Source organism: Podarcis muralis, chromosome 1 (genome assembly GCF_964188315.1).
Source record: "Podarcis muralis chromosome 1, rPodMur119.hap1.1, whole genome shotgun sequence".
NCBI lineage: Eukaryota > Metazoa > Chordata > Lepidosauria > Squamata > Lacertidae > Podarcis > Podarcis muralis.
This window is the reverse complement of record NC_135655.1, coordinates 23,708,460-23,736,131: the sequence shown is the minus strand read 5'-3', so window position 1 is coordinate 23,736,131 and position 27,672 is coordinate 23,708,460. Positions and strand designations below refer to the sequence as shown.

General features: G+C 43.9%; 1 protein-coding gene across 1 annotated transcript in view; it reads left to right on the top strand.

The window, feature by feature from the left end:
- KCNK13 (potassium two pore domain channel subfamily K member 13) overlaps positions 1-23,923 on the top strand; it is a 55,814-nt gene extending 31,891 nt beyond the window's left edge. The window contains exon 2 of the mRNA XM_028717798.2: positions 22,765-23,923. Coding sequence (XP_028573631.1) covers positions 22,765-23,687 — 923 coding nt within the window. The 3' untranslated portion in view covers positions 23,688-23,923. The remainder of the gene's footprint in view (positions 1-22,764) is intronic.
- The last annotated feature ends 3,749 nt before the right edge of the window (positions 23,924-27,672 follow it).

Below are 27,672 nucleotides of genomic sequence, written 5' to 3'. Positions count from 1 at the left end.
AGGCAGAAATCACTGACCAACCGGCACAGGGGTGACATAGATTAAGAAGAACTGAAGGTATGGGACTTACTTGGAGCAACACCATTATTATAGAGACAGTGTTCCTTTGTCTCTCTTTGTGAAGACTGAATAAATTAAGTAAGAACTCTTTTCGGTTATCTGCCTTTGACTGCCACCGGGTGAGGAATCATCATTCCCTGAAGCCTTGACAGAGCCTTGACAGCAGCCCTGTTCAGGGAAGTTTTTAGTGTGTGATGTTGAATTGTGGTTTTAGTATTTTTTGTTGGGAGACACCCAGAGTGGCTGAGGCAACACAGTCAGATGGGCGACGTATAAATAATAAATTGTTGTTGTTGTTGTTAGCTTTTCCTTTGCATTCAGAAGATCCCATGTTTAATCCCACCTTCTCCAGATAGGGCTGGGACACACTCCTGCCTGAGCTGTTGAGAACTGCTGCCAGTCAAGTGTGTAGTGGGCAATACTGAGCTAAGTGGACCACTTGTCTAATTCAGTGTCAGGCAGCTTCCCTTGTTCCTGTGTTCATCTCCCAGTGCCACAGCTTGGCAAAAGAGAAGCCATAGTTTTGTAGCACCTCTTTGGAGATTACAGGAAGTAGCAAATCGAAAGATACATTGCCTGTTTCTGCAGTATGTTCCTGGTGGCGTGAGGGGGGCTTGTGAATATGCACGAGTCCTCCCCACATCTGAAGCACATGCAGCTTCCGGGTGGGAAGAAATACGCTCCTCTTGGCCCTGTGGAAGTGTGAAAACAGAAAGTGTGGCTCTTGCACTTCCTCTTTCATTGGTTCTTGTAAAATGCACAGAAGGGGGAGCAAGTTGCCTGAACAGCATTCCTCCCCCCCCCCCCCCGCCCACCTTCCCATCACCTGAAAACAAATGAGCAGGTGTTTGCTAAAGGAAAGCTGCTCATAGTGACAAATTGCATATTGCCTCCTGCAAGTCTGTCTGGAGACAATTAAATTTGTTTTGTTTTGTCTCACAGGGGACATTTCGTTTGGGGTAATTTTTATTTTATTTTTCTAAGACACTTCCAACTGATGGTGACACGGGATAGATTAAGCAGTGGATTCATCTGCTGAGGGGGAAAGGGTAAGGAAAACAGCACATCCATTAATGTGACCCATGCTTTGCCTTGATTCCTCCCCCCCCCCCCAAAAAGGCAGCATGTACCTTTCTGAACAAAATAATATTTTCAGTGGTGTCAGGTTACCCCATTCAGTTCATTTTTTTTTTTGCTGGTTTTGTGTAATCTGCTGGACTGCAATTGCCTCATTAACACACACTGTCATTTTTCCATAGTCAAAATGTTCTGTTGTGAACCAATGCTATCTACTCATAGCGAACTCCCTTCTCTGTGTGTCGCTACTGAGGTAGTCAGGAATGGCACACCAGGCACACACAGTCAGAAGGTATCAGCAGGTATCAGCTTGAGGTACAGTGGTACCTCGGGTTAAGAACTTAATTCATACTGGAGGTCCGTTCTTTTTTATTATTATTTTTATTCAAAGTTGTAACAAGACATATTATCCAAAAACATATCCTTATTTTCCCCCTCATTGCCCCCCCCCCCCCAGAACCCTCACCCCACCCCCCAACTTCCCTCAGTTCCAGTCTTTGGTTTCTCCAATAATGCTGTTTTCTGCATTTTACAAAGTTGTATAGATCCTCAAACTGTTTAGCTGATTATTATCAGTAAAAAAATTGTGAATGTTTATTCAAAACCTGCCAAGGAGTCCAGTTCGCTTTGTTGCATCTTCAGATACTTTGTGAAAGGTTCCCATTCATCCTTAAAGTCACAGTTATCCTTGTCCCATAGCTTATATGAGACTCTTGAGAGTCCCATAGACTGCAAGAAGATCAAATGTATCCATTCTTAAGGAAATCAGCCCTGAGTGCTCACTGGAAGGACAGATCGTGAAGCTGAGGCTCCAGTACTTTGGCCACCTCATGAGAAGAGAAGACTCCCTGGAAAAGACCCTGATGTTGGGAAAGATGGAGGGCACAAGGAGAAGGGGACGACAGAGGACAAGATGGTTGGACAGTGTTCTCAAAGCTACAAACATGAGTCTGACCAAACTGCGGGAGGCAGTGGAAGATAGGAGTGCCTGGCGTGCTCTGATCCATGGGGTCACGAAGAGTCGGACATGACTAAACGACTAAACAACAACATAGCTTATATGTCAGTTTTGATGTCCGTTCTTAACCTGAAACTGTTCTTAATCTGAAGCACCACTTTAGCTAATGGGGCCTTTCGCTGCCACCGCGCTGTCAGAGCACGATTTCTGTTCTCATCCTGAAGCAAAGTTCTTAACCCAAGGTGCTATTTCTGGGTTAGTGGAGTCTGTAACCTGAAGCGTCTGTAACCTGAAGCGTGTGTAACCCGAGGTATCACTGTATAGCCCACAGGCATACAAAAAATTGCCAGAAAGAAAACAGAAGGGGAGTTGGGGGCGGGGCAAAAGTCCTTTATAAAAAGCCCAGTGAGGGCTAAGGTGCTCAGGTGCCAGTAAGGGCTTTAGTTTGTGGGAGGGGAGCACTCCATACTGTAAAAAATAAAAATAAATGTGCAGGTCACACTGAACACAGCATGAGTACAGAATGATGTGAGGGGTATATTATGTGTACATAATATATCCCTCACAGAGTTACAGTTCCCAGCAACCTTTAACAAACTCTTAACAAACTACAGTGCCCACAATGATGGTGGCCGGGGGCCTGGGAGAGAAAAATGTGTTTCGCATGTGCTTTAAGGGTATAATGTGTTCCCAGCCTTTGATGGCTTCCAAATCCTCTTGGGATGGAGGAAGATATTTCACCCCATCCTTGAGCACATTTCCAGTTAGCTGCTGTTTTGCATTACGACTAGACCTAACCTGTGATTGATCTTATTGTTTATTGAAGCAAGCAAGCAAGCCTCATAAACCACAGGCTGAAGTTGGCTTCTTCATCTTTGGATGAAAGGCAGAATATAAATTTAATAAATAAAATAGATAATTAAAACTGTCCACAGTTTGTCTGACCACGTAACGGCAAACTGCGGTTAGCTAAAGATGGAAGCAAAATTTTCCAGTCTTCTTCTCATGTCGCTAGGCTCATTCATATAGCAGTATTTTATTTACTTTATTTGAAGCAATCAGCAACACTTAATATTGTTTGTAAATATCTCTAAATGATGTGCAGTCTAAAACAGAAATACAACGTAAGACCAGTAAAACAGGAGTGTGGCTCATTAGTCTGTAATTTATACAGTGGTACCTTAGGTTAAGAACTTAATTCGTTCTGGAGGTCCGTTCTCAGCCTGAAACTGTTCTTAACCTGAGGTACCACTTTAGCTAATGGGACCTCCCACTGCCGCTGCACGATTTCTGTTATCATCCTGAGGTAAAGTTCTTAACCTGAGGTACTATTTCTGGGTTAATGGAGTCTGTAACCTGAAGCGTCTGTAACCTGAAGTGTCTATAACCCGAGGTACCACTGTATTGGCAAAAGCTTGATTGCAAAACAAGTTGTTCATGGCATAGTGCAGACATGTCACATCATGAAATGAGGGATAGCTCAGTCGGTAGGGCACGAGACTCTTAATCTCAGGGTTGTGGGTTCGAGCCCGCGATTTGCGCGAAATATCCCTGCATTGCAGAGGGGTGGACTAGATGACCCTCGTGGTTCCTTCCAGCTCAACAATTCTATGATTCTATGTTACACCGCTGCTGAAAGAACTGCACTGGCTGCCAATTAGCTACCAGGTGTTGGTACATGTGTACAAAACCTTATGCAGCTTGAGACCAGGATATACCTAAAAGATATATAACCAACCAGTCCCTGCCTTTGGCAGGATGCAGATTATCATCTCATCAGGAGGTTCATTCTGCATGATGTCAGAATCAGGCCTTTTGATATGGTGGCATCTCCTCTTTTGAACTCCCTCCCCTGCGCTGTTTATCTTTTCAGCACCTATTAAAGATCTTCCTTTTCCAGCAAGCCTTTTAAGTAGAGATTTGCATCCTGGTCCATCTGAACAGAACATGAGAATTGCTTTCATATAAGTTTTGAATGTTAATGTTTTTATTGCCAAATCACTCTGGGGTGTCTTATGGGAATTTGGGAAGTGATTCATAAATGTAATAAATCATGCTGAAAACTGTTTTTTTTCTGTGGCCTTGACAGGAAAGCAGAGTTCTAGATAACCTGCTCATTAAGTGGTTGTCTTGTTCCAGCTCCTGGCACAACTTCTCTGGTCGTGGGTTGCTATTAGTCAGGATGGAGTCCTTTTGACCATGTGCTGCAGTCAAAGTGGCAGATTCAACCTTCGTGTGCTCAGAACATAGTGTTCTCTACAGCCACATCCAAGGAGCAGGTTTTTAAATAGCCCCCTCTTCACCACCCACATAAATACAGCAGCATTTTCTTGCCAGCAGAAGAGAAGCTGTGTTTCCTGTATGCTCGGTGCGCACTTAGGCACATGCTGAAAGCAGGTGTTTGGCAACAGACATAGATCAGGAAGCCCCATATACAAAGTCTGAATATACAAAGTGCTGGGGTGGGGCATGCAGCTTGCAGGAAATAAAATGACAACAACCGGAGGGGTAACCCTTTCCTGCAACACCCAGCTGCTTTTCCCTGTGATGCCAAGAATGTTGGGGAAAGTGAAAGGTGAGGAGAGAGTTAAGCACTGACCATTCTGCCCCTGTTGCTTCTCCTGTTGCTTGTGAGAGCCAGTGTGGTGTAGTGGTTAAGAGCGGTGGACTTGTAATCTGGTGAACCGGGTTCGTGTCTCCGCTCCTCCACATGCAACTTCTGGGTGACCTTGGGCTAGTCACACTTCAGAGAAGTCTCTCAGCCTCACTCACCTCACAGAGTGTTTGTTGTGGGGGAGGAAGGGAAAGGAGAATGTTAGCCGCTTTGAGACTCCTTCGGGTAGTGATAAAGCTGGATATCAAATCCAAACTCTTCTTCTTCTTCTTCTCCCCTGCATCTCAGGCTCCCGTTCAGTGGTGCCAGATATATGGGGCACATGGGGCTTCAAGCCCCTCAATATTTTGAGGCAGGGGGCACAGCCCCCCCCCCAACAGGTGCTGGCGTACCAGGCAGGAAATTTGGAGGGCAATTTTTACCCACTGTGATTGCCAGAGTTTCCTGGCAGGTGCCTGCACGTCCCAGAAGGTAGGGCCCGATGGGGGGGTGGCATCATGTGTGTGATGTCATGCACACGTGACAGCCCCCCCCCCATGTGGGGCCCAACTCGGTGCATCTGCCTCTGTTACTGATTTGCAACTGTTTGGTGGCTCCATTATTCTCAGATTAATTACAGTCAGGAGATAAGTCTAGTTAGGTTCCCATTTCAACGTGGACCTACCTAATTTGCATTTCCCGAAACAATATGCAACCCCAAATTCTAATACCCTATGAGATTTACTTCTCCAAATTTTGCAGTGCAGATCTCCAACCAAAAAACTGTGTCAAATGCATGTATTAGGGGAAAGTATGCATAGAGTGTATACATTAGTGCCTATCGGGCGGGAAATGCATTCAGACCAATATAACTTTTGCCGTTCACAATACATTTCTTTCTAGCTTAGATGATGGATTTGTTCATCATCTGACTTCTTTTCCCCCCTCCTGATCTGGATTCAGATTACTGGAAGCAGGGAACAAGACAGCAAAATTGTCAAGAATATGAAATATGAGTGCTTTCCCCTTAGGGACTAAACTGCTGGAATAAACTATCCCTCAGCTTCATAATGTTTGTGTGGCAGCTTCATTTTTTTTCTGGGTGAAAAAGCACCAGGAGTAGAGAGTCTCACTGGGAGAAGAAGCAGCGCAAGCAAGAACCATATTTCTAGCCGTATCGAGGCAGCATAAGTGAGATGCCACATGCATAAGTAAACATTAAGCATGGGAAAGGTATCCAGGGAGGAAAGTGGGTGGACTGTCTTACATAAATGTCTGTCGTGTGAGAAAACTGAGAGACAAAGAATCTAACTATGAGATCATTCTGGCAAGAAGCTGCCTTTGATCTATTGGATGCAGTGAACTTTCTGGAGTCAGAACTTGCCACCAGAATCAGACTGTATTATACGTTGAAATCAACACAAACTATAGTTTGGATATGGATAGATAGATACCTCGGGTTACATACACTTCAGGTTACATACACTTCAGGTTACAGACTCCACTAACCCAGAAATAATACCTCGGGTTAAGAACTTTGCTTCAGGATGAGAACAGAAATCGTGCTCCGGCAGCGCGACAGCAGCGGGAGGCCCCATTAGCTAAAGTGGTACCTCAGGTTAAGAACAGTTTCAGGTTAAGACCCGACCTCCAGAACGAATTAAGTACGTAACCAGATGGCACAGAACATCAAGCCATGTGTTCAAGATAGGCGTCAAAGGTCAGACTCATAGAATCATAGAATCATAGAGTTGGAAGAGACCACAAGGGCCATCGAGTCCAACCCCCTGCCAAGCAGGAAACACCATCAGAGCACTCCTGACATATGGTTGTCAAGCCTCTGCTTAAAGACCTCCAAAGAAGGAGACTCCACCACACTCCTTGGCAGCAAATTCCACTGTCGAACAGCTCTTACTGTCAGGAAGTTCTTCCTAATGTTTAGGTGGAATCTTCTTTCTTGTAGTTTGGATCCATTGCTCCGTGTCCGCTTCTCTGGAGCAGCAGAAAACAACCTTTCTCCCTCCTCTATATGACATCCTTTTATATATTTGAACATGGCTATCATATCACCCCTTAACCTCCTCTTCTCCAGGCTAAACATGCCCAGCTCCCTTAGCCGTTCCTCATAAGGCATCGCTTCCAGACCTTTGACCATTTTGGTTGCCCTCCTCTGGTCACGTTCCAGTTTGTCAGTGTCCCTCTTGAACTGTGGTGCCCAGAACTGGACACAGTACTCCAGGTGAGGTCTGACCAGAGTAGAATACAGTGGCACTATTACTTCCCTTGATCTAGATGCTATATTCCTATTGATGCATTGGCTTTTTTAGCTGCCGCGTCACACTGTTGGCTCATGTCAAGTTTGTGGTCAACCAAGACTCCTAGATCCTTTTCACATGTACTGCTCTCAAGCCAGGTGTCACCCATCTTGTGCCTCTCATTTTTTTTTTTTTATTTTTTTTTGCCCACGTGCAATACTTTACATTTCTCCCTGTTAAAGTTCATCTTGTTTGTTTTGGCCCAGTTCTCTAATCTGTCAAGGTCGTTTTGAAGTGTGATCCTGTCCTCTGGGGTGTTAGTCACCCCTCCCAGTTTGGTGTCATCTGCAAATTTGATCAGGATGCCCTTGAGTCCATCATCCAAGTCGTTGATAAAGATGTTGAATAAGACCGGGCCCAAGACAGAACCCTGTGGCACCCCACTAGTCACTCTTCTCCAGGATGAAGAGGAACCATTGATGAGCACCCTTTGGGTTCGGTCAGTCAGCCAGTTACAAATCCACTGAGTGGTAGCATAGTCAAGACCGCATTTTACCAGCTTCTTTACAAGAATATCATGGGGCACCTTGTCAAATGCCTTGCTGAAATCAAGGTAGGCTACATCCACTGCGTTCCCTTCATCTACCAGGCTTGTAATTCTGTCAAAAAACGAGATCAGGTTAGTCTGACATGGCTTATTTTTCAGAAATCCATGCTGACTATTGGTGATCACAGCATTCCTTTCTAGGTGCTCACAGACTGTTTGCTTAATGATCTGCTCCAGAATCTTCCCTGGTATTGATGTCAGACTGACTGGGCGGTAATTATTTGGGTCCTCTCTTTTCCCCTTTTTGAAAATAGGGACAACATTTGCCCTCCTCCAGTCTGCCGGGACTTCGCCTGTTCTCCAGGAATTCTCAAAGATGACTGCCAGTGGTTCTGAGATCACATCTGCCAGTTCTTTTAATACTCTTGGATGCAGTTCATCTGGCCTTGGAGACTTGAATACATCTAAACTAGCCAAGTATTCTTGTACTATCTCCTTAGTTATTCTGGGCTGTGTTTCCTCTGCCGAATCATTTGCTCCAAATTCTTCAGGTCGGGCATTGTTTTCTTTATCGGAGAAGACTGAGGCAAAGAAGGCATTGAGGAGTTCAGCCCTTTCTGTGTCCCCTGTTTGCATTTCGGCATCTTCTCCTCTGAGTGACCCCACTGTTTCTTTGTTCTTCCTTTTGCTACGGACATACCCATAAAAGCCTTTTTTGTGCTTTTAACCTCTCTAGCAAGCCTGAGTTCATTTTGTGCTTTAGCTTTTCTGACTTTGTGTCTACATGTGCTGGCTATTTGTTTGAATTCCTCTTTGGTGGTTTCCCCCCTTTTCCATTTTTTGTACACATCCTTTTTTAATCTTAACCCAGTTAAAAGTTCTTTAGATAGCCACCCTGGCTTCTTTAGGCACCTTCCATGTTTCCGTCTCATTGGTATTGCCTGAAGTTGTGCTTTTACTATCTCCCTCTTAACAAACTCCCAGCCATCATGAACTCCCTTTCCTTTTAGTATTACTGTCCATGACTGTAATACTGACTCACAATGGTTATTCAAAGGTTTCAACAAAAGACGTCTCAAAAGTCTAAGAAGTAAGGTTTTCTCAAATGACCTTTGATGCCTATCTTGAAAGCATGGCTTGACGTTCTGCGCCACTAGTCTGTTACATTGCATATATGAACTCCAATAGATTTATTTCTACCTTGTGAATGATATCATTATTCTATTACATATGATTTAACAGTTATTAGCCTCCGTGTTGTGTCTATATTTCTGTGACTAGTTGTGAGTGGGCAGGCGCTTGGTGGTTTCAGCGCTGTGTGCGATTGGCTGTGCTTGTCAGTCGTATGAGTGATTTTTGTTAGTCCCCCCCCCAAAAAAGCTCAAAAACTCTGTGCAATCCTCCCCAAAAAAGCTCAACAACTCTGGCCATCTCCCCAAATTGTATAACACACCAAATAGGGGGGGTGTTATACACTGAAAATACGGTAATTGCTACAGGTGATGTATAGAATTTTTTGGCGGTAATGACTGAGGTTATAACATTAGCAAAAGGAGAGAGTTGGCAGGCGACAGCACAGGCAGTGGTGCGCAAGTAGCGCTAGGGGTTGCACAACTTCTTTTGTAAACACAAAATAATGTTGGATTCAGTTCCCCTGCTATCCTAAGAACAAACGGCAGTTGTGTAAGTGCCCTGATGCCACTGGATAACGCTCTTAGTGTTCATTATTGGCATAAAAATAATTCTTATTTTGAAGAAAGGAACACTGTTGGACAAGGTGAAGACCGGAAGAAGGGAAGGATGAAGATATTGGCTGAGGAAATTGCAGCACTTACATATGATTAGTAGCTTTTGTTCTAAGTGGGATTGTCTCACTGTGTAGACAAGAGACTTCGGTGGATAGTTAGACTGGATAGTTAGACAGGAAAAAACCAGTTTGGAAGTTTGAGAAGAGAGAGATTGGTGTGGGGGAATTATAAACAAAGCAGCTGCCTGAAAAGTGTCTGTACAGTTAGAGTATTTCCTTTCAACCTTTCTGTTGGGCCATGTAGTTTTTTTTTATGAAGGCTCTTAATATGTACGTCAAATGTTAGAAAGCTAAGAAGAGACAAAGGAAAGGGTATCTGGACACATATATAAGTTGTAGTGCTGTTGAATGATCATTTTGAATATTAGTGTGAGGGGAAATAAGAGAACTCAGGTTAATGTAGTTCCATCCTGCCCACCCCCCACCCCCAGCTCCAACTTGTAAAAAAAACAAACCTGTATGAATAATCTAGGACGCTTTTAGATGTTGGAATTTGCACACTGCTCAAAGCAGAGATGGGAAAAAGTGTCCCTCCCATCACTCCTAGCCATTGGCCATGCTGGCTGGAGCTGACGGAAGTTCAAATACAGCATATCTGGTAGTCCACAGGATCCCCATCACCCATCACTGGCTTAAAGGTTGCACTGAAAGTAATTCAGTAGCAAAAAAAACAAAACAACCAAAAAGGTTATGTATTGTCACCTCTGTTTCACAAAGGCATGCTTTTTTTGGAGCCAGCACTGTATAGCTCTCAGTGTAAAATGCATCTGAGATCAGACAGAAAAGAGAGGAGGAGAAAGAAATCGCTACTTATTAAAAAGCACAGTGGATTTCTATGTATATAACACGGAAACAGTATTTTCAGTTTTGGTATTTCGTTCCATGTAGTTTTAAGAAGCCTTAAGGGGGGGACACCCTCTAAATTTCTCTAGCGTACAGGTGAGAAATTATGACAGCAGTAGAATTTTTAACAGCTCAAGCATCCGTCAAAGTGAGGGGACAGATCTCTTCAGGGAGCCAGGTCACTTGTCAGAGTGGTGTGTTCATAGTTGAAACACTGGAGGAGTTTCCAGCATTTGTGGATCAAGTTTTGGGACTCAGCAGGGATTCCTGCAGCTCCCGGGAATAAGCTGAGCAGCCTGCTCAACCATACAGAACCATACAAAACAGCCAAGGAAGAGGTAAAGGGGCGCCTGATGCCTGCCTCTTTAAAAAACACCTAGTAGCATGGTGTGCAATTTTAGCACCAAGTTCTTCTGTTTTAAAGCATCTTCAGTATATTGTATTTGATGCGACAAATTAGCTCCCAAGCATTATAGTTTATTCCCAGGGGCCCCAGCTCCTTCTTAATCACCTGAATGGCGCTGTGGGCACAGCATGTTAGTGGGTTACATAAAGTTTTTGGGGACTGCAAACGATTTAGAAAATATGCTGAAAACACTCTGAAGCATCTCAGGGAAATGCTCTGCAGCTGAAGCAGCAACATGTAATCCATTGAAGACAAACACGTACGGGAAAGGGAGGGTGTCAGGAAGACAACTGGCAACCATTTTTATCCAACCGGGCTTAGAATAATTGCTTTTTGTCCTGTTCTAAACATTAGAGAGGTATATTCAGGCCCCACAATAGGAGGGGAGGAGTATGCCCAAATCATGCTCTAGCTGCATCACCTGAATTTCACGGTATTTGCACCTTTAGCTGTGGTCACAACCAATTTTTGCATGTTAACAATGGCAGATCTCCACTTTCCTAGGGCACAGCATTTTATAGGTTAAAGGGGGAGTCTGGGCACCTGTTCTAGTTTTTGGAACTGGAGACTGCTACAGGTGCATGGAGGCTTCTATAAATGTGAAGCATTACTAAGGCTAGCACTCTTCCCAAGATTAAATCCTGTTAAATATGCATAGGTGTATGTTCCCTGCGTTTAATGCGTGAACCAGCTGAAGCTGGAATAAATTAAATGTATCACTTGACAAGTACCACTTCAAACAATTGCGGGAGATGGTCATAATTCACATCACAAATTAAATCAAGGGTGATGTTTTTCTATTTTATTTTATTTTCAATCAGTTTGTTTTTGGTCTCTGTTTGAAAATCCTGCAAACTCCATAGAGTATTAACCAGAGCATTTTGGTTAAACTACAAAAAAATCAAAAGCATCTAAAAGCTAGATGCCCATTCCGTAATATTTGTAAGTAATGTCCAGCACAAAAAGTGGGGGGGGAAGTAGCTGACTCAAAAGAATATTGTGCTGGAGTATTGTGTTCTGTTTCAGCTATCATAGGTCATGCAGAACATGAGCAAACCGGGGTGTGAAGGCAAGCAGGAAAAAATTACTGTGCTTTACCGTACAGAAGCAGATACTGAAAAGATAAGCATTAATGACTTTGGAGCAACTGTCTTCAAATTGTCCAGGGCAGGGAAAACTTATTCAGCCCAAGAGCTACAGTCTCTCATGGGCAACCTTCCAGGAGCTTTAGATTGGTGGTGAGCAGGACCAGAGGCAAAAGTGGGTGGAGCAACTGATGTAGAGTAGGTCATATTCAGCCAGAGGTTTCTGTGCAAAGGTAAAAGGTAAAGGACTCCTGGAAACTTAAGTCCAGTCAAAGGCGACTATGGGGTTGCAGCTCTCATCTTGCTTTCAGGCTGAGAGAACTGACGTTTGTTCACAGACAGCTTTCTGGGTCATGTGTCCAACATGACTAAATTGCTTCTGGCGCAATGGAACACCGTGAAGGAAACCAGAGCACACAGAAACGCCGTTTACCTTCACACCGCAGTGGTACCTATTTATCTACTTGCACTGGTGTGCTTTCCTAGGTTGGAAGAAGCTGGGACAGAACAACAGGAGCTCACCCCATCATGGGGATTCGAACCTCCAACCTTGTGATTGGCAAGCCCAAGAGGCTCAGTGGCTTAGACCACAGCGCCACCCGCGTCCCCAAGCACACATCTTTCTTTCCTCTTATTTAATGCAAGGACAATAACAGTAAGCTGGCTGGCACTGGGTTTGTTGCAGATGCCAGAAAGAGGGAGACTTAACCCATCTATTCTATACATACAATTTAGAGATCCAAGTCACCACTAATGGAAGACTATTTGATTTTTAGACTTGGACGTCATAGAAAAAGGAGGAACATTTGTCAAGTTTTTTCATGAAATGAAAACATAGTTTACAGATATAGTTTTATTTATTTGTTTGTTATCCAGGGTTGTTGTTTTTTATCAAGTGGTGTATCAATTATATGAAATAAATAAGGCATACCTTATTATTATTATTTATCACTTATTTTTGTTTATTAGATTTTTATCTCTCCTTCTGGGCAGCTTCTCCTCACAAAACCCATATAGTGAGCTCTATAAGAAAGTGAGGACTGAACCTTTATCTTCAAAGTTTAGAGCCAACATTTGAACCAAACTGGCCTTGGGTTCAAACCTAGGCCGCTGGGTGTCGTATTAGCAAGATAATGTAGTGGTTTGTTAACATCCAAATACAGAGTTAATATGTAGCTGTTCCACTGATGAAATTTTCTGCTTGAATCTGCAGGAAAACCTAGAACTAATTTATTCCTCAAAGTCGAAATCAAAAGTAAATATCTCTATATTCATATGATGTTGCTGTCTGACACAACTACAGTAATGCAAATATAATTGCCTTCCAATTACTCCGACTGGGTGTTTGAATTTTGTTGCATCCAATTAGAGCTAGTGTTCAACAGACGTCAAAGAAATTGTGATTAAGATAAGGGGGGATGCTGCTGCATATGTTACCAATAATTTCTCAGTTGGTTTTATATCTGCTCTAAGCAATAAGGCAAGGGTCACAATTTCAAACCTGGCACCCTCAAGTGTCCTGGTACCCACAAAGGTTTTCACTGGTGCCACTGGGCAGGTTTCCCAAACTCAGTTTTCATTTTAAAAAAAGAAGCAAGTCTCTGTCCCTCCTAGAAAGAAAGTTATGGGACAAAATGTGTGGGTAACTTCTAAGCAATTTATGTGAAATGATGAATGAGTGTGATGTACACACACACACACACACACACACACCCCTGAGGAATGCTCCCAGTTAAATAGCAACACTGTGTGTGTGATCAGTATTCTGTGATCTCCACAATCAAAACATAGCTGACTTCCTGTAGTAAGCATAAATTTGTCAGAGGTGGTTGTCTCGCTCATTTTGTGTGATGCCACGTTCTCCATCGTAGCTATTTTGTGGCTGGCATCCCCAGAGCTCTCCCAAAATTTGATATGTGGCCGCTGGTCCCAAAATGTTGGCGACCCCTGTTCTAAGGGGTGGTGATTTTTCCTCCTGGGGAAACTATTTGTGCAAACAACCCAGTTATATTTTCTTTAGATCAGGTGCTCCCAAACTGATCTGTGGCTCACAAATGTTCCATGAGCTTCATTCAAGTGGTCCATGGCACGTCTGTAAAAATACAGTTAAAAATCATGCAGCACCTAGCACAGCTGTAATGGGCAGGAAAATCCTTAAGTCTTCCACCAAGATCCTCAGCAAATTTTAAGAGATCCGTGGGGAACAGATTTTGGGGGTGACTATTGCTTTGGATCATATTAGAATGTCTAGGCCTTGGGTGGGGGGCTGTCGGTTTAGCCAAGGAAAAAATCTTAGTAATAATAATAATAATTTATTTACACCCCGCCCATCTGGTTGGGTTTCCCCAGCCACTCTGGGTGACTTCCAACAGAATATTAAAATACAATAACCTATTAAACATTAAAAGCTTCCCTAAACAGGGCTGCCTTCAGATGTCTTCTAAAAGTCTGGTAGTTGTTTCTCGCTTTGACATCTGGTGGGAGGGTGTTCCACAGGGCGGTGCCACTACCGAGAAGGCCCTCTCCCTGGTTCCCTGTAACTTGGCTTCTCGCAGCGAGGGAACTGCCAGAAGGCCCTTGGCGCTGGACCTCAGTGTCCGGGCAGAACAATGGGGGTGGAGATGCTCCTTCAGGTATACAGTGATACCTCTGGTTATGTACTTAATTCGTTCTGGAGGTCCGTTCTTAACCTGAAACTGTTCTTAACCTGAAGCACCACTTTAGCTAATGGGGCCTCCCGCTGCCACTGCACGATTTCTGTTCTCATCCTGAAGCAAAGTTATTAACCCGAGGTACTATTTCTAGGTTAGCGGAGCCTGTAACCTGAAGCATCTGTAACCTGAAGCGTATGTAAGCCAAGGTACCACTGTACTGGACCGAAGCCGTTTAGGGCTTTAAAGGTCAGCACAACACTTTGAATTGTGCTCGGAAACGTACCACTTAGGTAGTATAAGAGACACAAATGCCCTGAGATCTACGGGTACAGGGTGGTATACAAATTTAATAAATAAACAAACAGCTAGTAGTAGTAATGGCTATGTTCTGCCTCAACTATTGGAGGTATCGTGCCTCTGAATGTCAGTTTCTGGGAATCACAAGTGGGGGGAAAGCTGTTGCTTGTTGGCTTCCCATGGGCATCTGGTTGGTCACTGTGAGACCAGGATACTGACTAGATGGGCCATTGGCCTGATCCAGCAGGGTTGTTGCTATGTTATGAGGCCACAGGACAATGTGATGGCTGTGGTATGATCACAGCACAGTCATATTCCATGCCAGTCAAAGTGAATAGATGATTTGATGGCCACACCAAAAGTCCCTACTGGCTGCATCCAGACATTATGTCAATATCTGAGAAGCCATGGCCTAGGGACTTGTTGACTCAGTCAGGTTTTAGAGGTTATTATCTAACAGCTGGTACCCTGTAGGGACAAGCCCTGAAACTTCACAAGTCTTTGTCAACTCTTCTTGGTTATTCACAGCTTCCTGTGTTGCTGTGCAAATGTGAACTTTCCTTTCTGGTTTATACATGATCATTTGGCCAGAACTAAGAGGGGTGATCAGGGACATGGGTGGCGCTGTGGGTAAAACCTCAGCGCCTAGGACTTGCCGATCTTATGGTCGGCGGTTCGAATCCCCGCGGCGGGGTGCGCTCCCGCTGCTCGGTCCCAGCGCCTGCCAACCTAGCAGTTCGAAAGCACCCCGGGTGCAAGTAGATAAATAGGGACCGCTTACTAGCGGGAAGGTAAACGGCGTTTCCGTGTGCGGCTCTGGCTCGCCAGAGCAGCTTTGTCATGCTGGCCACGTGACCCGGAAGTGTCTGCGGACAGCGCTGGCTTCCGGCCTCTAGAGTGAGATGAGCGCACAACCCTAGAGTCTGTCAAGACTGGCCCGTACGGGCAGGGGTACCTTTACCTTTAAGAGGGGTGATGCAAGAGTATTAAGGGGTTATAATAAATAATACGTGGGTGGCGCTGTGGGTTAAACCACAGAGCCTAGGACTTGCCGATCAGAAGGTCGGCGGTTCGAATCCTCACAATGGGGTGAGCTCTTGTTGCTTGGTTCCTGATCCTGCCAACCTAGCAGTTCGAAAGCACGTCAAAGTGCAAGTAGATAAATAGGTACCACTCCAGCGGGAAGCTAAACGGCATTTCCGTGCGCTGCTCTGGTTCGCCAGAAGCGGCTTAGTCATGCTGGCCACATGACCCGGAAGCTGTATGCCGGCTCCCTCAGCCAATAAAGCGAGATGAGCGCCGCAACCCCAGAGTCGGCCACAACTGGACCTAATGGTCAGGGGTCCCTTTACCTTTAATAAATAATAATAATAATTTTTTATTTATACCCTACCCTTCCCAGCCAAGACCAGGCTCAGGGTGGCTAACACCAGGTATAAAAACAATTGATTAAAATACAACTTAAAAACCAGATTAAAATTCAACATTAAAATGCAGCCTCATTTCAGTTAAAGTGAGTTCAGTTTCATTTTTTTACAGTGATGTAAAATCTTTTCATTTTTTACAGCCTAGTCATTTAAGGCATTTTTTTAAATCATTGGTATCCTAAGAGCAGCATCATGCATTGTTTATAAATGAGATTGTTATTCTCTTGATAATAACAAACATATCTTAATATGCTATGGTTGAAGTTTTCATCTGTTTTTAGTTTATTGTAGATTTGAATTATTATTTTGTAATTTTGTAATTTCTTTAGTTGTTAATTTGAATGCATGAAGGGTTTTTTGAAAACCACCCTGAGGTTCTATTTACAATCAAGTAGTATTTGCATATTGTTACAGAGCATACCTGCATACGTATTAGAGAAAAAATACCTATTCTGAAAGATGACTCTACATATGATCTCTGTTAATCCAGACGGGAATAGCCTTCTATGCAACTGTCTCAAGGCGATGAAAACAGCAAAAACAACAACAGTTAACTGATATATTTAAAACAATAAAACCATACAAAATAGCCACTCCTGGCCAAGAACCAGATGGGAAATTCCCCCTGACCTCATGCTTTACCAACTGAGCTACCAAGGTGGATAATAATAATATTGCATTTTAGGTTCACATTTTTATCTTAACATTTTAGTGTTGTATTTAATTTCTGCTGTGTTTTTTTGGAGAGATTTTTGTTCTGGGACAGTCTATAAGCAAACAACCCATCAGAACACGGCAGGAGCAACTGTATGCCTGCAAGTCATATACCATATGTAATCCAGTCTTAAATCAAAGTCTGAGCTCTCCATTGTCCTGATTCTTGGTTGCCTAATCTATACTTCCTACACCTGTCCACAACACCCCTTTGGGCTCTTGCTGGAATGCTATATGGTGCTTTAAACTTGAAATGTAATATGTTCCGTGCGTGTTCTGAAGCATACATTAGAGGCATTCCTAACACTCCTTTTGAACATGTAATATGTTTTTAATCAAAGCGTTTGGGGAAATTGAGTTATTGAGTAGTACACTGGCATGAAGCTGCACAATTAATTTTGGAAAGGAAGTGCTTGGATAAATCGTGGGTGTGTTGCATTTTCAGTTGTTGGAGTATTTTTCTGGCTTGCTAGGTGCCACATAATTAATGCAGTATTTTAATAACTAATTTATAAAGCCAAACATGAGCAAAAATATTTTGTCTTTCTAATGTGGCTTTGCTCTCCACCAGTGAGCTAGATAAACAAACTACAGCTTCTTTGGAGGAAGCCATGACTGTTTAAAGTAGCATCATGGTGCTTTAAATATGTGGTGTGTGACTTTGGCCTTATCTGGCAAATAACAAAGCAAGCAAGGAAGGAGAGTTTCGCCCATGTGGATGTGAACTAGTGAAAATGTGCTCATTTTTCTCTGAAAATGAGCACAGATTAGCAGTAATGGTTCTGTAAATGAGAAAAGGAAGGCTATCATCACTTCATCATACTTGAGCCCATCGTCAAACACCTGATACTTTTTAGCATCCTGTATTTCCATTTCTCTGTGTTGACAGAATATTCTGATAAAGAAGCGGAGGTGTTTAATTCAGTGAGGGTGATGCTTCATATGTTACTTCTAGCAGGCATATTTTGCTGAATAATCAAGCGAAAGGGTATCCAGTTGTTTACATGTTTGTTTGTTTGTTTGTGTGCATGCATCATTTAAATTTGAGTCTTTTTTAAAAAGCCCAGTTATTAAAAAGTGAGTGCAGTGTTCCTTTGTGTATGAACAAAGACAAAGAAACAACTGCGCCACACAGTCGTGCAGATATCATCAGGTCCACCATGAGGAGAAATGGAAATGAATTGAAATAATTACATTCCGACCCTGTGACTCTGGTGTGTCTCAAAGGCTATCAAGTCCAACCTCCCTGGCTGATGCAGGAAATCCACTGAGACACAAAAGAGTTCGGTGTGGGAAAGCTTGATGCTGGATGAATGTTCCTCTTTTCGCCAAGCAGGAGAACATTCCAGGGTGTTCACAAGGTCTGTTTCCTTGTAATGGGAGAGCACTAGAGATTCACATTGTCTTGCTAGATCTGTTGCTGTGCAGGTTTCCAAGCAGAGCACAGAATCATAAAATCATAGAGTTGGATGGGACCACAAAGATCATCTAATTCAGGGGTGCCCAAACTAAGGCCCGCAGGCAGGATAAGGCCCAAGGGACTCGTTTATCCGGCTCGCAGCGACCCCCGCCGCCCGCTTTTACCGGCACTGCATTGTGCGGCTGCCCACTTCCAGGTCGGAGGAGCACCAGTAACAGCTTGTGCGCATGCGCAAGCATTATTTGCGCATGCGTTATTTCCGGTGCACATCCGGGTCGGAGGAGGCCTGTGCACATGCACACAAGCTATTTCTGGTGCTCCTCTGACCCGGAAGTGTGCAGGAAATAGCATGTGCGGACGCGTATGGGCACGTGGTCCCCTGCCCTCTGGCCCACTGCACAATCAGTGCTGGAGACACCGACCTGAGGCAGTGCATTTGTACATTGGTAAAACTTGATTGTTGCCAGAGAATGTAAGATGTTCATTTTCCCCATATGCAGTAAAGCAGGCTTCCTCAAACTCAGCCCACCAGCTGTTTTTGGCCTACAACTCCCATGAGCCATAGCTAGCAGGACCGGTGGTCAGAGATGATGGGAATTGTAGTTCAAAACAGGGCTGAGGTTGAGGAAGCCTACAGTAAAGCCACAAAAATACTATGGTATCAGACATCCCTGGGAAGAGAGATTGACTGTTAAACCACTTTGGGAATTGTAGCTCTATGTGAGGAAGGGAAAGTCCCTATGCTCCTTTAACCAACATAACACTCAGCTTTTTTAACCAGCCCAGGGTTTTTAGAAGCAATTTTACTCCTAAAGCAGGCAATGTACTTGCTGATGGTGCTTAAGGTTCCATATAGCACTTTTGTCCCAGTTTCAGCCAAATCCAGCTAAAACTTCTGATTCTGGCCTAATTTAGATTTGAAGGCTGAGACACCCAAAGGATAATAACAGTCTTTAAGGAAAATTGCAGCTTTTCTGCCTAAAGTCCATGATCACCAGTCAGCTGCCTGGTGATAGACCCATTCACAATACTCAAGGTAGTCAAAAATCGTAACATATAGTGCCTGTGCTATCTGCACATTTGACCTCTTCATTCTTCATAGGAAAGCGGAATTGGGGAGGGAGGTAATTTTGAAATTTTTGAAGGGACTTTCCAGCTACTATCAAGCCTTGTTGTTTAGTCGTTTAGTCGTGTCCGACTCTTCGTGACTTCATGGACCAAAGCACGCCAGGCACTCCTGTCTTCTACTGCCTCCCACAGTTGGGTCAGACTCATGTTCGTAGCTTCAAGAACACTGTCCAACCATCTCGTCCTCTGTCGTCCCCTTCTCCTTGTGCCCTCCATCTTTCCCAACATCAGGGTCTTTTCCAGGGAGTCTTCTCTTCTCATGAGGTGGCCAAAGTATTGGAGCCTCAGCTTCAGGATCTGTCCTTCCAGTGAGCACTCAGGGCTGATTTCCTTAAGAATGGATAGGTTTGATCTTCTTGCAATCCATGGGACTCTCAAGAGTCTCCTCCAGCACCATAATTCAAAAGCATCAATTCTTCAGCGATCAGCCTTCTTTATGGACAATCAAGTTAGTTCTCCCAATTAAATGGAATGCTTCTAAGAAGATAGAGGCCAATCAAGGTGCTGCAACAAAACACAACCCCTGCCTTGCACCGGCATAAAAATGATTTACTTAATTATATTTACGTCCTGTCTTTCCTCCAAGGAGCTCAATGTGGTTCATGGTTCTCCCTTTTCTTTTCTTTTCTTTTCTCATCCTCACAACAACCCTATGAGGTAGGTTAGGCTGAGAGACAATGACTGGTCCAAGCTCACTCAGTGAGCTTTGTGGTCCATTGGGGATTTGAACCCTGGTCTCTCAGCTCCTAGTCCAACACACTAACCACAACACCACAGTGGCTCTATGCTTAATCACCCACCAAAAATAATGAAGATACAGATTACCAGAATAAAACTGAGTGTAATAATGTAAGTTGTGGTACTGTAATGAGTATCTAATTCCTATATTAATCTAGGGATTTGTTTATTTTTGGCTAACAACACAGAACTCAAATACACTTTGCTTAGCATATTACACACCCACATGAACATTGCTGTAATTAATGGAGCACAGGAACCTTGCCAAGAGAGAGCGCAGACAGGAGCTCAAAGGAAATGCTTAACACTCTTAAATGTACAGGACAAAGACATCATGTTGCAATAAGGGATGTGCTTTTTGGTGAATATTATCTACTACCTTGTTAGTTTAGCAAAAGCGTAGGAGGCAATGACTTAGATCAAACTCTGGGAAAGTAAAGGGAGTCTAGCACTCTGTCCTCCCCAAATTACAGACTTTCAGGGTGACAAAATGTAAGATAAACTGTAACTGTCTCTTAGTATCATTATGCCTCAGTTTTGTGAAGTTCCGTGTCGGTTTCTAACCTCAAAGTTGAGGGCGTGGGACACTGTGTTCCGTTTCTAGGAAAAGGGGGAGAAAGAAAAATCTTATTTTCTTTGAGGATCCCAAGTTCTCCTTATGCTGGGGAGGAAACAAAAATCAGCCAGCAAGCATTTGGAAGCAGCCGAGGTAAAAAAAAGCAGCAACCCCTGGAGGAGCAACTATGTCCCTTGATATAAATGACAGCCTACCAAGCAACTGTACTAGATTGAAGCAGATTTATAGCACAAACTCGACCTAAATCCAAATGCTCTGATTGAATTGAAGACAAAGGCTGCAAATCTAAAGTTACTAGGAGTGAACTGAAACAAATGTCTGCACATAGTTTTGATTGATCTGAAAGAGTCCGGTCGCCTCTGACTGATTGCTTGATTTTCACATTTATATGCTGTTATTTTGGCCCTGCCAGATATTTAAATCAACAATAAATATTCCAAAGCCTGATTCATTAAACTTAGTAGCTTCAGTCAATCCTCACAAAATAACCACAGCAAGCAGCTTCAACAATAAATATGGGTAAATATATAACTGTTGCCAAATATCCGAAGAAATGGGGGGGGGGATGTTTTCTTCTCCTTAAAGGACACAAGCCTAGCAAGTCTGCCTCAATAGACAATTCACAGTAGAAAAGATACTGCTGCTTATAGCCATCCACTTTACTTTAGGTACTACAGGTATGCCACCACATTCAGATGCATAGAACACAGGAAGTTACCCTGTACTGTGTGAAACCATTGGCTCATCTCGCTGACTGTTGTCTAATTTAGGGGTATCCGACACAGTGCCTTCCAGATGTTGTTGGACTACAACTCGCATCAGCCCCAGCCAGCATTCAGAGGTGATGGCGGTTATAGTCACAAAACATCTGGAGAGAACCAGATGTTCTCTCCTGGTCTAATCTGACCAACAGAGGTTCTCCAGGATTTCAGATGAGTCCCATCCCTACCTGGAAAAGCCAGGGATCAAACCAGGGAGGCCTTTTGCACAACTGCTAACTGTGTGAGGGAGTACACACCATTAGGGCTTTTAGAACCCCTCTTGGGGGAACTATGGGGTCTGTTTTCGTTTTGTTTTAAATTATAGTGGAATGGATGAGTGCAGGGGATAATGCCATTCCACCTACCCTCCAAATAGTGTATGTGACCTCCAGCCCATCCTTCCTAGAAGGATGGAAAAGACCAGCAGGTAACTTACCATACTTTTCCGTCTAATAGACGCCCCCATATATAAGATGCCCCCCCCCTATTTTGGGGGACTCCGTTTTAAGAAAATGAGGGGAGATGGCCCAAAGTTGTGGAGCCTCTCTCCCCATGTAGCTGTGGGCAGGAAACATTCCCTAGATCGTTTCCTGTGCTCAACAGCATTGAGGGAAGTTGCGCTCCAGCCAGCCAGCTGCCGCTGTGCGTAGGAAACGATTCAGGGAGTGCTTCCCACACGCAGTGGCATCGGGGGAAGCTGCGCACCGCCAGCCAGTGCCCCCAGATCGCTCCTGTCACGCAGCAGCATCTCCCCCCCCCCCCATGCCACTATCAGTGTATTGGACGACCCCAGTTTTTGACATGATTTTTGTGTCAAAAAGCCTCGTCCAATGCACTGAAAAATACAGTAATAAAATGGGAAGAAACAGTACGAGCAATTTAGATAAATGTGTCATTTAAAGTCATTTAAAGTTAATCTCTAAATCTCTAAGAATAGGAGGAGATGGATCCTAGTAAGTCAACCATCCACAAATGAATGACTAGACTAGAGCCTCTCAGATCTTGTTGGTGCTACCCAGCTCCAATTTACATCTCACCCATGAACTCACTGGGTGCCCTTGGGCAAACCACACTTTTTCAGACCCAGCCACCAATCTGCGAAATGGAGAAAATACCCTTTGCAGGGCTGTTGTAACAAATACTAGATCAAGTTTATGAAGCACTCAAGAACGTTACATGGATGATTACGATGATTCCTATCTGTTACTGAGATCACATCTAAAGATGATGACTATAATTTATTAAATGTGTATACTGCCCTGTTCCCACAGGTTTCACAAAAGACATAAATAAAATCACAAAAGACATAAATAAAGATTCTTATGTTAAAATGGCTTCCCTTTCCCTTTTGCCTGTTCCTCTGTGCTGCTCAGAAGTCTTGCCCATGTGACTTTTCCCTGTTGTTTTTGTCTTCCAGGTTTCGGCATGACCACACCGGCCACTGTCACAGGCAAGCTTTTCCTGATATTCTATGGCCTTATAGGCTGTGCAGGGACCATTTTGTTCTTCAACTTGTTCCTGGAGCGCTTGATCACCATCATAGCCTATGTCATGAAGTCCTGCCGCGAGAGGCAACTGAGGCGGAGGGGGGGCCTTGCCCAAGACAGCCATCACACTCCTGGGACCGCCGAAGTGGACAGCTTGGCAGGATGGAAGCCGTCCGTATATTACGTCATGCTTATCTTGTGCATTGCGTCCGTCATTGTTTCCTGTTGTGCCTCTGCTCTGTACTCTCCCATGGAAGGGTGGACGTATTTGGACTCGCTTTATTTTTGCTTTGTGGCCTTCAGCACCATTGGTTTTGGCGACCTGGTGAGTGGCCAGAACACCCACTATGAGAACCGAGGCCTTTACCAATTTGGCAATTTCCTGTTCGTACTCATGGGGGTTTGTTGCATCTACTCCCTCTTTAACGTGATCTCCATCGTCATCAAACAGTCTGTGAATTGGATATTAAGGAAACTGGACAGCACGTGCCATAGGTGCCAAAGAAAACTCTTCCGGTCGCGAAGGAATGTTGTGGTGCCGGGAGTTGCCCGGAACCAACGCAACATATCCATCGAGTCGGATGGTGTCCTCGAGAGCGAGGCAGATGGGCGCAGGCTGTCCGGCGAGATGATCTCGATGAAAGACCTCTTAGCGTCTAACAAAGTGTCACTGGCCATCATGCAAAAACAGTTGTCCGACAGTGCCAATGGCTGCCCCAGAGCAAGCATCGCTTCTAGACAAAACGGTTTTGCTGGCGGCGTAGGCGCTTTGGGCATTATGAACAACAGGCTGGCAGAGACCAGTACGGATAGAGACATCCACGCTGGGAGGGGATCACTGGGTAACAGATAATGAAGGGTCAAAAGTCATCACAGAGACAGAACTAACTGAGTGGGCCACCTCTTGAGAAGAGGTGCCTTTAGTGCTGTTGCTGGCAGTTCGGACCTCTTGCATTTTGCACTGCGCCACCGATCCACCCTTGCCCTGCAGACCCTGCCAAAGAACATCCCAGTGGTGTCATGTAGTGTAGCTGCAATTAACAAGCTTCTTCAGCATGTATTTAAGTTTAGGTCTGAGTTCGGAGCAAGGGGAAACATGCAGATGCATTGCTCCCTTTGTTTTGGCTGGCACCTCAGTCCTGTAAACGCTCAGAAGAGCAAGCAGTTAAAGTTGCAGTAGTAGTCACAATCCAGAGATGTTGTGCACCAGAAAGTGCAGTACAAGAACAACTGTGTGTGTTGGAAGGTGCAGGAAGCAACCGCTTAGGTGGATAGCTGAATAGCCCAGCAGTGACTCATCTGTGGTTTTCAGATGCTGTTGGACTCCAATTCCCATCAGCCCCAGCTGATCCCTGTGGTCAGGGATGATGGGAGTTGTAGTCCATCAACATCTGGAGAACACCAGGTTAGGTTAGGGCTCCCCCCCTCCGAAATAGCCACTTGCCTTTGATTTCACTAGTGAACAGTCATTCGCTACTGGGTCCAAGAGTGACTAGCCCACCTGAGTAGTTTGCTCCATTTGGAGATGGAAATTGGATCTCTTCTCCCTCAGCTGCCCAGACCATTTATCTTTCTGCATGCATTGGAATCCTACACAGTGTGGCATATGCAGAAGACATAATCGGGAGATCTGCTTGCAATGGTATCATGTGTGGGTTTGTGTGCAAAAAAAGAAGAAGTTTTATTGCACATTTTAGGATCAGTGCTATTTTTCTAGAAAAAGAAGTGCCAGAACTCACCATTATCACATCCCTCATTCTCTTAGAATGGCAATGGTGCCCACCTGAGAGGTGGCAGAACTGAGTTCTGGCTGGAAAAAAAAAGCCCTGTTTAGGATCACATGTATCTGATAGCAAAACTTTGCCTCACAAGGAAAAATATTCTACCACTGAGAGCCAGTGTGGTGTAGTGGTTAAGAGCAATAGACTCGTAATCTGGTGAACCAGGTTCGCGTCTCCGCTCCTCCACATGCAGCTGCTGGGTGACCTTGGACTAGTCACACTTCTTTGAAGTCTCTCAGCATCACTCACCTCACGGAGTGTTTGTTGTGGGGGAGGAAGGGAAAGGAGAATGTTAGCTGCTTTGAGACTCCTTCGGGCAGTGATAAGGCGGGATATCAAATCCAAACTCTTCTTCTTCTTCTTCATAAGACACACTAGATTAAATTTAAGTTAAATCCCGTAGAGTCACCAGGCACCCAGGTTTTAAAATGCAAATGCTCCTATTATGAAACTTGATCCATAAGCTGCTATCACTACCATCAATAGATCTCTGCAAAAAGGTGACTTTCCCAAAATCTACAACAGGGGTGGTAAAATGGAAAAGCATGGAAATGATCAAGAACAAACAAATGTCAAAATAATTTCATAGACTTGCTGTTTACAGTCAAGCCAAAATATAATGTGCCGCTAGGAAGGAACAGGAGAAATGTAACACTGAGATTTTATTATCTAGGCTGTAGCTTTATAACTTTATAAGACCATGAGTTTGGGAAACAGAAAAGTTTCAGTTTGGAGAGGAGATGCTAGCAGAGGTCATTTGGGAACCGTATTAAGGCCTGCTTTATGAAAACATTTTTATTAATAACCACAGGAAGAACGTGGGAGTGTGCTGTTGCAACCTGAACATGACCTTAACTTGGAAGGTACTGTAATTCTCCAAAGGACTGAGAAATTACGTGGGACTAATTGGATGGCCTCATGAACTGAAATGATAGAAATGGAACGAAAATGGGCATTGCAAAATGTAAGGCCATGTATTTGAAAGCAAACAATAAAAGATGTTTGTTACCTGCCAATTAGTAGTTGAAAACAACCCGCAGAGAAAATGATTTCAGGATATTGGTTGATCACAAAATGGCAATCAGCCACCAACATAACACAGCTGCAAGAATGGCAAGTATAATGCTTAGAAGTATTAGGTGTGTGGGGGGGGGGGAATAGTAGTATAGAGCACTTTTAGTATAAAGCCTTGATTTTGTTTTCCTCTGTGAGGAATACAACCTATCCATTAAAACAGTTAAAACTTTCTTGTTGTTGTTGTTCATACCCCACCCATTTGACTGGGTTGCCCTAGCCACTCTGCGTGGCTTCCAGCATATACAAAAACATAATAAAGCATTGAACATTAAAAACTTCCCTATACAGGGCAGCCTTCAGGTGTCTTCTAAAGGCTGTATAGTTACTTATTTCCTTGGCATCTGATGGGAGGGTGTTCCACAGGGCAGGCGCCACCACCGAGAAGGCCCTCTGACTGGTTCCCTGTAACCTCACTTCTCACAGGGAGGGAACCACCAGAAGGCCCTCGGAGGAGGACCTCAGTGTCCGGGCTGAACGATGGAGGTGGAGATGCTCCTTCAGGAATACTGTTATTACAGCAATCAGGAGTAACATCGAAATCCCCTCTGCTCACAAAAATGGGTTGGCTCAAGCATCTGGGAAACTGCAACAGGTAGACCAAGCTGTGTGCATACACTGTACAGTGGTACCTCAGGTTAAGTACTTAATTTGTTCCGGAGGTCCGTACTTAACCTGAAACTGTTCTTAACCTGAAGCACCACTTTAGCTAATGGGGCCTCCTGCTGCCGCCGCGCCGCCGGAGCATGATTTCTGTTCTCATCCTGAAGCAAAGTTCTTAACCTGAAGCACTATTTCTGGGTTAGCGGAGTCTGTAACCTGAAGCGTATGTAACCTGAAGTGTATGTAACCCGAGGTACCACTGTAATGCAAGCTCTTTGAGGCCTTTGGGTTGTGCCATACAGTAAATGGTTAACAACAAATGAATTTGATTTGGCACGGATTCCAGTGACAACTTCTCAAGGGTTTATCACAAGTGTCCTTGGACATGAAATGCTTCGGCAAGTTCCTTTTTAGCATTCATGTAACTTCATCCCCAACTTGGTTCACATATCTTGGTGATGATAATGACAGGGTTTTGATTAGGAAAGATGGAAACTCCTAATTCTGCTAAATGAAACTACCCAAGTGCTCATTATGAACAGGTGGGGACCTAAATGAGAATGGCTTTAATGGTGAGAGAAAGACAGGAACAGGAAATTGGGTGGATCAATAATGGCTGGAGGACATTAGAGAACAGTAGAACAGAGATATTAAATAGAAAAGAAGTGGTTGCGGGGGAAATCAGAGCCACATTCATTTACTCCTGTGCAAAGCTATTAAAACTGATGAAGTTTGCATGGCAGTAATTGAACAAAAAAATGGATTGAAATTAAATCCAAAATGCAGTATGGGAATGGAAGGCTTTTCAGTTATGTGCTTTGGACATTGGCTTGTGAGTTCACAAAGGCAAGCAAATTCTGTTTAGGATAAGCCAGAGGTTTTGTAGGAAAGAGTCATTGAATGAAGAAATAGGGAGGGTTTGACTTAGTGCCTCTAAGAAGGAAGACACAAGCACCACTATTCTTCCTGCTGCAACATAAAAGCCAAACGTCTTATGCAATAAACAAAGAGAAAGAGAACCTATCCAGTTGATGCTGACACAAAACCCCACACATACATTATGTAAAAGAATAGAAGTTTCACCACCCCTCCTCTCCCCTCTTTCTTCTTCCCTGACCTTATACTGTCCACAACACTAATGTCTCATACCAAATGTAACTGATCTGTAGAAAAGACTTTACAACCTGAAAAAGAGAGACAATGCATGTACTTTCGTAAACCAGGAAAACCTTTAATAAAAATTATATATTCCCCCCAAAAAAAATATTTGGACAAACTCCAGAAGATGACATGAAAATGAGATCAACCCTGAACAGTGAATGAGCTTCTTTGGTTCTGACCCCTTTAGCCATTGGTGGTATCACCAATAGCTAGATTTCC